Here is a 15,514-nt window from a genome sequence, read left to right on the forward strand (position 1 = left end):
TAAATATCCTTGTGTCATTAATCATCATGTATCTTTTCTTTAATCTTAATGGTACATTTTATGGAGTTATTAAAGCTGAATGTGTAAATCCATTGAATGTCCTCATCACTCAGTGCTGACAGAGATCTGTAGAGAACATGTTTAGCATGTGAACAGCCTTCTGCTGTCAGATATATGTTGTGTGATTAGACTTTTCATTTCCTGTTTACATCACTCTTGAGTCAGTAGTGGATGTAGCTGTTTGTCTCTTCCTGAGACAGATGTATGCAAGAGTCACTGTAAGACACCAGCCTGTAATCACTGCAGTGGAATGTGAGGCGTTCACTGAACCTGCTGCAATTACAATCACTGCTGCACAATTTTGTGTTGGTGCATGTTTCCAACGTGATCATTTACAATACTGATGATTTCAATTAGCACAGCTGTGGCTCAGCTGTTAATCAGAGAGATGGACATGTAACCAATGAAAATGTTTAAAAGTTTGACCACAGTCTAGTAACTTAAAACTAGCCAATCAGTGCAGTGTGTTAAATGACAGAGTGAGGCCTGGCAGACAGATAACAGGAAGTGAATTTTTTTTTTTTTTTTTAAAGAAAAAGAAAAAAGAATCATCTTTTCAATTATATATATGCACTTATCCATAATATTTCATTTCAAGAAACTGCTGCAGGCATAAAAATATCATAAAGACATGAATTAAAATTCATAATATAGCTATTACGGCGTTTCTTTTTATTCATAATTATTATAATGTTCCCTTCCCTGCATATAAACTGATATAATAAAGTCAACTTTGAATTATTCAGTGCGTTTTTATAAAATGTATCTTCATATTATTTTCCCCCTTTCTGTCATCCTTTTTTCTTTTTGTTCTTTTTTCTTTTACTTTATTTCTTTCTTCATACATTTGTCCTACTTTGTTTTTATTAAACTAATATTGTCACTATAATTGTGTGTGTATATGTGTGTGTACAGTATGTGTGTGTGTCAGGTATTATTGCACAAATAAAACAAATTAAGAAAACACTTGCGGAATAAAAAATGCAGACAAAAAACACGTGCTTCTCCTTTAACCCTTACATACTGTTCGAATGCTCAGTCTAAGAATCCCGTCATAAACAGTGTCTATACCAAATGTTGACAGGCACTGAATGTAAAGTGATGCGCTATGTAGTAGTGATAAACACCCACTAGTATGTATTTATTATTCCATTATTGTTACTTTTAAAAGATACGTTTTAACAAGGTTTTAACTTATTTCAATGGCCGCTGCTGTTTTCCTGTCCCTTTGCACTTTGTCAGTTGTATGTTTTCTTCTTTTTTTTGTGTGTGTCTTGTGTAATGTTGGTGTATGTTTGTTTGTAATGTTTTCATGATATGGTGTGCATTGTTTGTATTCATAATGTATTGGAGGAAGCCGAAGACAAATTTCCACAAAGGTGGACAATAAAGTCAATTCAATTCAATTTTGACCCAGAAGAGCTTCAATGGACACAAATGTGTAGCACCTATACAGTAGTATAACATTTTAATATATTTTCATTTTTGTGCATTTTGGGCCACTTTAGGAAAAGTCATCAAATTGGGTGACATTTGTTTTTTTTTTTTATAGCTCTCAAATGTCAAAACGGGTCAAATTTGACCTGAACAGTATGTAAGGGTTAACAAGTCTGTTAACAGGAGAATAACATTATATGAATATATTATTAGCTGCTGCAGGATTATGTCGCTGTGCAGATCAGTTTATGGCATCATCTGAGAACATGCAAAACAAATACGTTTGAACATGATGCAACCCTGCCAGCTGGTCTGAGCTGAGCTACAGACGTCACCTCTCTCAGGCTGACTGGAGTGTTGAGCAGCAGGCTGGCTGTGGAGTCGGACAGAGAGATGTTCTTCACCAGGAACTGCTGGAAAACCGACTGGTTCTTTAACACACTGGCCAGCGTGAAGCCTGCACATAACACACACACACACACACACACACACACACACACACACACACACACACACACACACACACACACACACACACACACACACACACACACACACACACACACACACACACACACACACACACACACACACACACAACAATTTTAAATTCAGCTTTCTGTCTGAGAGTGGAAATTAAAGATATGATTAATTAAGTAGATTTAGACTTCACTGACTTCTTAAAAGCACATATTTGTCTAATTTCCTCATTAACTTCCATTGTAAGAATTAGGAGAAGAGAAAGAATATTGAGTGATCCACTGATTGTATTATTTTACAATCTATCCATGTATCATTAACCATCGGCTGGAGAAATATGTCATTCACAGAAAGATGCTGCTAAACTTTGTCACAGTGAGTAAAGACCCAGGTCAGAGAAGTGCTGATAGATCAGTGATGTCTACATTGTTTAAAAGCAGGCTGTAGGCCAGACCTTGGCTGTTGTTGTAGTCTGGTGGTACAGGGTTGGTGCTGAGACTCTCCAGGTGCTTCTGCAGGGTCTCCAGCTCTTGTCCCAAACCGGGTCGGTCTGAGGTGAAGAGTCGGTTCTGCTCGACCACCTCGCTGATCCGCTCCAACAGCTGGGTCACACTAAGAGAACGAGAGCCTCACATTTAGTCCGACGTTATTCTGATGGTTGGTAAGGATTTTTAAAACGGCAAGGTGAGGAAAGATGGATGGCTAAAAGAAAAACAGGAGGAGAAATCAGCACATAATGAGTGTAGAGAGGTTAGAAATGAAAATGGAATGGATTATGTAACTGCAGGTGTCTGTGTGAGGGAGTACAGTGATGAGACTGTGTGTCATAAGGTTAAACAGAGACAGATTAACTGCTCGTCTGCATGAAATTATAAGTGCTGACAGTCTTTCTCTTTTTTTCTTGCTCTGTTAAAAGTGTTTTTAATGTTCACTCTGTCAGGCAATTAATGGTGCTATGTGTGTATTTTTGTGTGTGTGTGTGTGTGTGTGTGTGTGTCTAGTTACACGTAGGAGCAGCTGTGTTTCCATGTGTCTACATACAAGTTTCCACCCAAATTTAGAGCAGATTTTAACCATATTTTCATATTTTTAATTCTCCATCTACTGCTGTTAAGTGCATATTAGGAGCTGAGTAGGGTTAGGGTTAGGTTTCCCAGCTCCTCCAGTCCACATGTACACGTGTCCTTGGGCAAGATAATTAACCCCAAACTGCTCCCGTTGCTGCGCCAACGGTGTGTGAATGTGTGTGAATGGTTAGTTTCCTCCTGATGAGCAGGTTGGCACCCTGTGTGGTAGCTCCTACCATCAGTGTATGAATGTGAGTGTATGGATGACAAATAATCCATAAGAGTGGAGGCCTAAGGTTAGAGAAACACACTTGTGAGGGTTGTCAGGTGAGTCTCTCGGACCTGGGACAGCTGCCTTGACATATTCCAAGTTTATGCTGGGATAGGATCAAGCTGAAGAAGGTGAAGAAGCACCGCTTGCCCCTCCCTCAGTACCACCTCTGAGGTGCCCTTAAGCAAACCTTTTAACCCCAACTGCAGCAGGTCAGACTTTGGTTGCACTGATCATCTTCCAGGTATGAATGTGTAACTGTGTGAATGTGATCATTACTCTCAGAGAAATTCTCCCGAATAAATAAAGGTTTAAAAATATGTACACTGTGACAGCTGTGTAAAGCACACAGGATTCCCAGTGTCCTCCACAAGCTTCTTTCCTTAATTGGATCCCTCTATAGGTTTAACTCTCCAAACAGCAGCTTTGTGTTGACAAGTCAGCGCACATGTTTGTGTTTGCACTAAGCATTTTTATCTCAATGAAGCAATGTGCCACCCAAAACAAACAGCGTGGCTAATTCATGTGTTTCTCATCGTTTTTGGACAATCATTGAGCTCTATGGCACAGAAGAATATATATCAGTCTTTGACACACACACACACACACAATACTTTATAGTAGATCAACATTCGATGCAGAGAAGCAGATTTGTGTCTGATCCTGTCCACTTGCTCCCTCCAGTATGTCCACTGCTTTTCAACATAAAAAGTTCATATTAATGGATTTTGTGACTTTTCTTCTTATCATTTCTTCCTAGTCTCACTTCATGGGGGATTATCACACTCTTACAGTGCCAATAAAAAGTATTCACCCCCTAGGATGTTTTTCCCCTTTTATTGCTTTTATAAATGGAATCATGGTTAATATAATTTGGCTTTTTTTAAAACAGAATTTACAAAAAACCCTCTTTGTTCTCAAAGTGAAAACAGATTTCTACACAGTAATATTAATTAATTAAAAATACATAATGTAAAATGAGTGATTGCATAAATATTCACCCCCTTTAAAGTGACTGACCTAATTCAATAGAGGTCCAGCCAGTTGGTGCTAGTAGTCTCACGAACAGAGAAATGGAGATCACCTGAGTGCAGTGAATGTGTCACAAGTGATTATAGTATATAACACCTGTGTCTATAAGGTCCAGTCACTGGTTCATCAGTATTCCTGCTACAATTACACCATGAAGACAAAAGAAGGAGTGCCAAGAAACTCCAAAAAAGGTTATTGAAAAGTAGGAGGGAAGGGATGGATACAAAATATTCCAAGTCACTGAACATTCTCTGGAGTTCAGTTAAATCCATCATTAAGAAAATGGAAGGAGTATGGCACATGTGTAAATCTGCCTCGAGCCGTCCTCACAAACTGAATGACCATGCAAGGAGCTTGCTGTTCACGTCTGATCCCTGAGCACTGACAGAGTTTGAGTAGTTTTGCAAAGAAGAATGGAGAAAAATTGCCAGAAATGTCCAGATGTGCAAACCTGATTAAGACCTATCCACACAGACTCAGTGCTGTGATTGCAGCCAAAGGTGCATCTACTAAATACTGACTTAAAAGGGGGTAAATATTTATACAATCACTTATTTTATATTATATATTTTCTAATGAATAGACATTACTTTGTAGAAATCTGTTTTCACTTTGAGATTAAAGAGGGGTTTTTTTGTAAATTACTTAAACTTTTTTTTTTTTTTAAAGCCAAATTATATTGACCATGATTCAATTTATAAAAGCAATAAAAGGGGAAAACATCCAAGGGGGTGAATACTTTTTCTTAGGCATTGTATTTGAGTTATTTTAGTAACTTGAGTTTCAGTAATGCTTTGGTGGATGTATAACGTTGACATGGATTCAGTGTGTTAGCTGTATTTCTATAGGTTTTGCTAAATTACCTCAATTAAAAGCAGTTCCTATAGCTGTACAGACAACTATCACTAGATGAGATTAATTGCAGTGAAATGTTGAAGGATCCCACTGTGCTCATCCAATACTGGATAGGAGTTTAGGTGGGACAAAGGTGGGAAAAATGTTTGGGGGGGGCGCAGTTTGATGCTGTTTCAAACAAGCCGTAGCACCACTTCATACCGCAGCAAAAAAATAAAAATAAGAAAGGAAAACCAATCTAAAAATAACACAACACACTATAATGCCCCCTGGTTTGTCCCAGTATGGTATCTCTGACCCACAGAGAGAGGAATAAAAAATTATAATTAGACATGATAAAATTCACTCACATCACCTAAAGATACCAGCAGTTAAAGCAGAGTTACCAATAAGGTAATATGCTTAAAAAGAGACACCACCTATATTTTAGTTATTGTGTCTTCAGTCCTGATTTTACTGTAATCTGTTAGTTGTTGCAATACCTAAACATGACAATAGATGGCGCATTAAGCACTATACACTGCTCTGATTAAGCATATTCAAGCTTATTTTAATAATGAAATGTACCCCAAATCAACTGTAATAGTCAAAATTACTTCCATCATTTCTTATCCTGCATTTATGCATTTTAGTTTTTTACACTTCATAATTTATGTCTTTTATAAAGTCTTTTTTAACACTTTACAATATTAATAAGAGGAATGCAGCTAATACCAGATCTTTGATATGTCCTGTTGGAGCTGCTGGATGCACCCACTGATTGAATCTATGTTCCTCTTATGGAGCTTGGCATAGCGGAGGTCCACATGTGGTGAAACAGCTGCAGAAAGAGCTCAGCAATGCTAAGTCTGCTAAAAACAACTTAGCTCCATGCTATTGTCTAGATGTCTGAAGTTTTCTGTTTGCATTTTTTCAGAGAGATGTTTTAGGTCTCGTTCCCCTGTCGTTGTCCACAACGCTTCGGTGCTGACACTTTGAAACAGCAAACAGATAAAGCAATAAAAGGAATAACTCACACCACATCCAGCTAGCCAGCTCCGTTTATCATAACAGCAGCAGGAGAAACTCTCAGCTCCTCCAACACCTGCTGCTGCTTTATCCTCTTTCTCTCTTCTAGTGAAAGTCTTGTGAAATTATGTTTTTGTAGAGAAATTACAAAATAATCTTCTTTAATTTCCGCGGCTCCACTTTAACGTCATCTCCTGAAGCTACCGTCAGCAGGAGTTTGGGTGACAGCCATAGACTGTATATAAACTGGACGTAACATCCGTGACGTCTCCCATGGGTTTTTGGACTGCTGCTTGGAAGCGAATAGTTTCGGATCCGGGCAGCGCCATCTTGAAAATTTCCGGTGCATGCCGGGTAAAAAAAAAAACACGGATTCTACTTATATGGGCATCAGGAGGAGCAAGAGCCGCCCTCTGAATCTATGAACCAATCAACCTGTCAATCACGACGTAGCCACGCCCCAATGCATAACCTGCTTTATCGTCAAATATAAAATCAGTGAGGCCAAAATTTCACAAATGAACATTATACTGCATTGAAGAAGGCTTTAAACTAGCGATTGAGACCATAAACACATTTTGAAAACGTTTACTGAGGTTAGAAATCAAGTGAGAAGTTGTTGAATTCTCCCTTGACTTGTATAGAGACGGAAGTCCTTTTGACACCAAAACGGTGGCCTTTTGATAGAATACAGTTTTAAGTTACTTCCGCGTTCGCATCATTTCAGAGGACCAGAAATCCCCGCCTGGTGACAGCAGCTGACGGGAGGGCGTGAATGACAGCCGGAACTGTCCAATCACAGTAGATTAAAAACATGAAACAACAACTATTCGCTGCCAATAAATGTGGGCGTGTCCGGGGCGCACTGAGCTGCGCGTGCAGGCCAATGAGAAAGCAGCCTCAGGTCATGTGCTTGTGGGCGCCCCGCATACAGGAAGTTCATATAGAAATGAATAAAATACAATTTGGAATCGATTTATAATGAATGCTGACAGGTGCTGAGAGACTAAGAGGCGCATTTTACAAGCAATTACCTTTTATTTCATAATGATTTAGCATTATCTAATTAATTTATATTTAATATGTTTAAGTAGACTTTCTTCAGATTATTGGATGGGGCGGCGCCCCAGCGCCCCGCATTGACCAGCCGCCACTGATCTGATCTCTGAGTCCTCACAGAAGTAACAAAAAAACTAATCATTCAAGACAAAGTGAAAAATGGCGGCTGACAAACTCTACTCACGTGGAGTTCTTGTATTGCAGGAATCCAAACTCGTCCCTCTGTCCATCGGGGCACAGCGACTGCATGATGGGAATGATGCCAGCCGAGGTGAGGGGGGCCGAGCTGTAAAATGCTGAAAGGGGGAAAAGGAGGGACGAACCGAGAAAAAAAGACAAAACCACAGAGAGAAGGATGGGAGGAATAACAGATTAAAAAGAGAAGGATGACCAACAGGTAGGGTGTTATTAAAAGAAAACCAAACAACCAAACAGGACAACGAGGATGAAAAAAGACAAAGGAGACATTTTAGTGTTAAGAGTTGGAAAGGAAGAAAGAAAGCAGACGAGCTGCCAGAAAGGCAGCGCGGCAGCAAATGGTGAGAGAGGCTCCCACATGTCCACGCTGAACACACAGGCCTTTCATCATGTCATTGTACAGAAATGTGATATTTTAACTCATCTGTCTTTATATGCTGGCTGGACAAGCTTTCAGCCAGGGAAAAAAAAAGAAACTTGCTAAAAGCCCAATGTTTCCATGGATACTGTGCTGAGTGTGGATCTTGTACATCCGCCCACAAAAACACGTCCTATTATTCTGCAGCTCACTCGCTCTCATCTCTCATCTCTTCTTCAGAAACAGGAGAAAGAACAAACATTACTATCTGGAGCACAAATACATCTGTATCTGTAACAGGTGCATAAACAGCCAGTGTATGATTCATAATATAACAGCTGTGTTAAAATGCTGCTTACACACTGTTGCATCTTTTTTCTTTATTAAAAATATTTTATATATCAGTCTCAGAAGCTAATTTTCTGCAAAATGAGTACTTTTAATACTTAAAGAACATTTAGCTGCTAATACATCTGTACTTTTACTTAACCCTTACATACTGTTCATATTCTGACTCATAATTAGTCACTACACTAATTCACATATAATATATATATATATACACACGCTAACCTCAAATTTTGGAACTTTGACCTTGTTTAGCATAGATACTGTATACATAGTCATAACAGTATATAAATAATACAAAATCATTAAAAAGCAGGATATGGCCCTTTTAAAGGAACAGTTCAAAATGTTGTATTTTGTTAGCAATGAACAGGTCTAGCCAATGAATATCAATTGTTCAATTAGAATGATGGAAGGCCAGTTCAGATCATTGACATCTGTCCTCTCTCACCACTATGCTGAGGAGAAGGGTCATCAAGTCAAGTGTTAAACACAGGTCAGAATCATCATTAAGTTAAGCATAAAGCACTGTATGGAACAAGAATTTCAGAGAATGAGCAGCAGTTCAATAAAGTGCCGTTAGTCGTTAGCACAGACTCAGTCATATATATTTAAAAGCGTCCAACTGCACCTTTTCTTACAACTCATCAAAAAACCGCACACCAAGACACACAGGTAGGGACTGCACGTTTGATTGAACAGAATATACTTAAATCTTCTGTCTTGTATGAATCAGCATATTTCAGAGTACTGCAGAGAAACAGAATGCAGTGAGGTACATTTGTGCCAGATCACGATGAGGTTCATTCATCTTTAGTAAATCATGACATTGGGCATAATCAATAGCACGATCTGATATCGCAGTGTTGGTGTTGTTCCTATGACATCATAATTAATGTTCCTGGAGCAACTAGACCTGTCATGATCACTATTTTTATTGGACGATATATTGTCTCAGAAATAATCATGATAAACGATATTATTGTCATTTGAAGATCATGTTATACCACTGATAGTGAGTCATAGGAACAACATGTGATCGTGGTATCAGATTGTGCTCATCAATGTGAAGACTATCCAAGACAACTTTCAATATTTAGTTGTAATTTGAGCATCATATCAGTTCCCCCTCACTGCTGCACTGCAACAAAAGGATGGATTTCAATATAAATGCTATAAATTTATTTCAAGTGCCCATGTCCTTAACATTAGCAAGTCACTTTCCAGCCAATACAAATATGTTTATCAGCAATAAAATGACATCATGACTTCGCACTGCAGCTTCATTGTGCTGCTCATTGGTTTAGAAAGGTGACAGTGTGAATATCAGATTAGATTATTACAACATACTGTATGTGTTCACATCAGTATTCAAGTGTGTTCCTCTCTGTCCAGGTGAATGAGTCAGGATACACTACAGGTATGAGGATTGAGAGGAACACACTCAACAGGGGGGAAACGGACACAATCATTTCCACACACAGATTAGACATACAAACATTAGTCCTGATCCACAGCCATCATACTACTCATGAAGTAAGACCACATTGCTAGATGACCATCCAACAAAACCTGAGGTTAACAGTCACCTGTTGGCTCATAGAATTTTATTAGTAATAGCTTTAGTCATAACTTACATAACACTGACGTGTTGATTTCACTAGCTGTACTAACAAATGTCATAGTTGATGTTTATTGTGTGAATTGAACAGTAAAAAAAGAGATTCTAGACTGAGGCCTGGTATGATGGTGTCTGTTGAGTGATGTTCCTCCCACTTCCAGATAATGGACTCAACAGTCCTTACTGGAAGATTCAGAAATGTAAATACATCTGTAACCAGGTCCATTGATATGTTTTGCAACAATCTTCTCTTTGCTTTTACCCATCATGAGATGTCTCTTGTGTGACACCTTAGTAACAAAAACCTTTTTTATAGCTCATCAATATGTACTAACCCAGCTGATATTAACTCACACAGATAGGAGGTAGAATGACTTTCTAACTACTCATGGATTTCAGCTGGTTCCTTGCCTTTCCTGTTTCATTCCACTTTATTACACATGACTTTATTTATGGACTTTAATGTGTTGAATTCTTTATATGTGTGGATTTCTTGACTTAATACCAAAGTCTGGTGCAAATTTCATGTGAATATCCTCAATGGAAATATATTTACTGAAAAAAATGTTGACACGTTCAATACTTATTTCTCCCACTGTATGTGGGCTGAGTCTTTATGCTGTTTAGCAAAGCTTATTTATTATAAGTACAAACTATTATCTGATTGTATTGATGAAAGTAGAAGATAAGATTGTTCAACCCTAACTAGAAGAGGCTGAAGTTCTAGTCAGTATTACTGAAAGCAGATTCTAAGAGCTGCTGAGTGACAGAAAGGTAAGGTTTCTCAGAGATGGTCATGTGGTATGATGAATTATAACTGGATCAGGACTAGTTACACTGCACGCACACGCACACACACGCACACACACACACACACACACACACACACACACACACACACACACACACACACACACACACACACACACACACACACACACACACACACACACACACACACACACACACACACACACACACCCCTACACAGGATTAAGATAACCAGGAGATCACAATGTTTTAATAAGTGAATCTGGTCAGCCAGGATGACATGAACTGATGACACTTACACACTGGTCCATCCAACATTGTTGAGAACATGCATCATGCACAGGCAGGAAGAGAGAAACAGATTTGAAAGAAAGAAGAGCAGAAACAAAAGGACAAAAAAAAGACAAAAAAAGCATCAAATTAAATTGGGTGCTACAGTACAATGACAGCAGGCAGTAACAGAAGAAACTAAAACCGTTTTTACAAAGTGGACTCAGGACAGTGTGACACATGACTAAAAGGTGAACTATGGACACAGATGACTACAGCACACAGCGGGAGGCAAACCACATATTTGGAACAGCAGCAGCAGATTAGCAGGAATATGTTTGTGCCTGTTTGAAAAGCATGAGGAAACTGCACTGAAGTACAGAATATGTGTATGACTGCAAGCAGATCTAGGCCAACATGACTCAGCAGCAGTTTTCACTTTCTATATTTAAAACAACAACATAGTGGAAGTTAACACGGAGGGAAGGACAACACAGGTACACCAGTGTACCACTACCCCTAACACCACCACCACTACCCCTACCACCACCACCACTACCCCTACCACCACCACCACCACCACCACCACCACCACCCCAACCACCACCACCACTACCCCTACCACCACCACCACTACCCCTACCACCACCACACCCATACCACCACTACCCCTACCACCACCACCACTACCCCTACCACCACCACCACCCCTGCCACCACCACCACTACCCCTACCACCTCTACCACCATCACCACCACCACTACCACAACTTACTGATGGAGGTGCCTCCCCCAAACTGACCCCAAAGCTGATAAGACTTTTTTCACAATAATCCCTAACTTTATTTTCAAAGCTTTTACCATCATTACAATTAATTGTGATCAAAATACAGTCACTCCCTTTACTTAACTGAATCTGCACTGCTTTCCAAAACACACGACTGAAGCTTGGCTAAACACGTTTAAAGGGAAGGGGAGGGGAATCTGATTGGATGTGATTCAAAATGAACTGTCCTTATGAAGGTCACTGTCTAACGAAGAGGAGGGAATTTAGTGTAGGCTGAGTGATGTTTTCTTTCAAAATAAAGTGTTTTAGTTTATTATTATTTGCTGATAATGCTGATACTGCACATATGATTATGAAATGTTCAGTTACAACATATTTCAGTATGTTTTCCACCAAGATATCTGATCTTTACTTAATACATTTGATGGAAAAAAACAAATACTGAATATTTGAAATGCTGATGTATGAGTGAACATATAAAACCAAACCTCGCTAATGTTGTCTGAAATGTTAGTATTATAAATGCAGTTAATGGAGCACCTTTATTTATTTTCAGTTTATGCAGCCCTGGCTTTTGTTCAGTTCATTAAAAGAGGAAACAATGAGTGTGTTGAGATTAAAAATGCTCATTAAAGATGACAACGTTATTCATTTGTGCCTAACTTAGTTATTACATAGCAGCTAGCTGAACGCTGTGGTCTGTTCCTTGAAAATGTTGAGATGCCCTCTAGTGGACAGAATGTAAAATAACCATGTTCACAGTGGCGTTGGCAACACATAAGCCTGTGTATAAGTACAGAAATAATATTCAAATATAATTTGAATATAAAAATTAAAGGAAGATTGACAGCCCTACAATATCTGCTGGTTGTAACTGCAGCATTATTCTATACACTCTTTATGGTTATGTTTAGACACTGGCAGCACTTTGTTAAGGATAAAGAAAGATCAGATTCTATCAGGTTCTTGGTTTAAGACAGAAACAAAGCCAACATTGATCTGAAGAACATACGTTTATTAATACTTCTAATCTAATCTGTCACTAACTTTAACCAAAGTGCTTTTGTTGCCTTAAACTAAACATCCATGGCAACCAGGATGTGATTCTCTGCTGTCAGAGTCCTGTGTCTTTCACCCTGACCTTCTCCCACCAACTTTAGAGTGGAAAAGTATTTAGTAGTATGAAAGGTCATTTTGAGGAGACAGGGTCGCAGTGACTATCTACATTATTTTCTATTTAATATGCAGCTGTATCCAAGACCAGTCCCGCCTGAGACAAGCATGTCTCAGTTTCTCAGCATGTCTCAGCCTCAGTGTTTAAGCATTACATAACTTGTGCATCTGTCAGAGATCCACTGTTTTAAAGCTTGCTGTGAATTTGAATGGTAAATCTGGCTCTGTTATAAGTGTGTAAGACCAGTGCTGCCAACTCTTTACAATGGAAAGCAGCTGAAGATTACTTGAAAGCTGCTCGGTTAAGTCACATGTTAATTTACTATTTTTCTATCTTATATGGGTAACTTGTTTCAAAGGAGAGGAGAAAAAGGCTGTCCAAAAAGCTGATACATTTTTCACAAGGCTTTTTCTCAAAAAACAGCTGCCAAAGGCGTGTTTAAAGTCGCTATATTTGGTGAGAAAGTCGCCATGTTGTGGATAGTTTGAACGATGTAGCAACAGCAGCAACAGTAATTGAAAGGTGGATCAGGCTTACTGACCGGTTAGTTCATTCGATGAGTTCAACATTATTATTACTGATATTAATGATGGCCAAAACCATGAAAATAAGACCCAAACTGCAGTTAACCCTTCATCAACAACAATGTCTCCGTCCATGTCCTGTATGTCTGCCTACCTTCTTTGACGGGAATCGCTGGCTTTTTCTGCCTCAGACCCAGAAGGATGAAGAAGAGGACCAGCGGGATGAAGATCTCAAAGGCCAGCACCCACTGCAAGGAGGAGAAGAAAATATTGCTTGAGTTTGCAGGTGTGTGATTCTACCAGAGGCTCCTTAACTTTAACTTAAGTTTAATACAAATACATGTTTACTGTGGATTTAGTCCTCCATCACTTCCATTGTATATTGTCCATTGTGTATTATGAAGGGATCTTCTAATGGTCAGTATGAACAGGATGAATGATTAGAGCAAGAAAAACATGATTAAATGTCCATTTGGGCTCCTGACTACTGTTTAAAAGACAGTCTTGAAAAATGATAAACCTGCCATTTAAAGCCAGTTCAACAATTATCAACAGATACTAAGAAAATATAATAGTTGTAATAGAAGGGGAAAAAAGTAAAAATTGAATGTTCAAGTAAACAATTCTGAGTAGACTTTGACTACTGACGAACTGTTCTTATTTTTTTATAAAACGCAAAATAATACTTAATATCTCATTGGCTGCCTTTCTTCTCTTCTGTTCTGTCCAATCATCTCAGCTTTCTGTTCCTCATTCACACATCATCAATCAGTATCATGGATGCTATGTGATAGCAGCTGTAGGCTTCTGGTTTCACCTCATTATATGATGACAGAGCCACATGAGGGCACTGAACCCTCAGTCAGGAATCATGTTGACAAAGTGTGTGTGTGTGTGTGTGTGTGCGTGTGCATGTGCTTGTATGTGTGTTCATGTGTGTGTGTGTGTGTGTACATGGTAGTATCTGGTTACACTGTGCACACAGAACTGAGAACCATGATCCTCTTTGTGTACAGATGTACACACCAACGCAACTGGTGTGTATGTGTGTGTCTGTAAAGGTCATGACAGATAAATAGTCCATTTAGACAGACAGACAGACAGACAGACAGACAGACAGACAGACAGACAGACAAACACACACACACACACACACACACACACACACAAACACACAAACACACAAACACACACACACACACCAAAACTTTGCATCTTATCTGATGACACACATTCAAATGAACTGGGACTCACACACACACTGTACAAACACATAATCGAAAATAAAGTAAAAACAAATTAGAATATGGTTTAAAAAAGATCCCCAACAAAAATATGATACTTCATTTTCATGTGACATAAAAAACAGAAAAGGCAGACTTGATTAGAAAACATGCAAAAGAGTTCTTATCTGCATGAGCAGCAGACCATAACCATGACTGTACTGCCTCTTACAAGTGGATATACTGCACACACACACACACACACACACACACACACACACACATAGCACAAAACAGCTACCCAGACAACGGTTGCGCTCTTATTAAAAAATAAATTCACTGTATTGATTTTCATATCTTGGAAAAACAAAAGCAAACTTGTGATTTGAGTGAAAGAACAGCAGCATGCTGTTAGTGTCAAATCCTGCAGTTTCTCTCCATAATGTTAAGTGCACCAAACTCCAAATCAACATTTCAAAAATATATTGTACTTTCTCCTCCACTACATTTATTTGACAGATACTTACTTTTCAGTTTAAGATTTTACATAAATAAAATGTGTTAAACTGTTTAAAATTAAACAACTAGATCCCAAAGTTTTTGATTTGTGACCCCTTGTAAAACTTAACCCTAACCCTTCCAAAAAGAACTTCTCACAGGGTTTCTATCAGGTCCAAATACCTTGAAGACTTGTGGCTTATACTGTAGTCCTGTTGTCTAATAAACCACGTGATCATTTGAAGAAGCACATGATTCGACCAATCAACTGTTAGAAGACTGACATCAGTTGATGAAATGAGTCAAACCTGGTGTGCTCCTGCTGAGTTTCAATGAAAACCTGCAGCCACATGAACAAGAAAATTAGGGTTATTTTTAATATAAAGTGGGTTTTGTCTTGGACTGAATCAGTTAATGAGTTGGTAGACTTTCCCCATTGGTTAGATCACACAGAAAAAAATTGAAGCGGAACA

At 38.7% G+C, this 15,514-nt stretch overlaps 1 protein-coding gene across 1 annotated transcript in view; it reads right to left on the bottom strand.

Moving 5' to 3' along the window:
- Positions 1-15,514, bottom strand: part of abca2 (ATP-binding cassette, sub-family A (ABC1), member 2) — an 89,057-nt gene that overhangs the window by 41,293 nt on the left and 32,250 nt on the right. Inside the window, 4 exon segments of the mRNA XM_062417273.1 lie at positions 1,833-1,954; positions 2,432-2,589; positions 7,454-7,565; positions 13,475-13,568. Coding sequence (XP_062273257.1) covers positions 1,833-1,954; positions 2,432-2,589; positions 7,454-7,565; positions 13,475-13,568 — 486 coding nt within the window.

This window comes from Scomber scombrus, chromosome 4, assembly GCF_963691925.1.
Source record: "Scomber scombrus chromosome 4, fScoSco1.1, whole genome shotgun sequence".
NCBI classification, from domain to species: domain Eukaryota; kingdom Metazoa; phylum Chordata; class Actinopteri; order Scombriformes; family Scombridae; genus Scomber; species Scomber scombrus.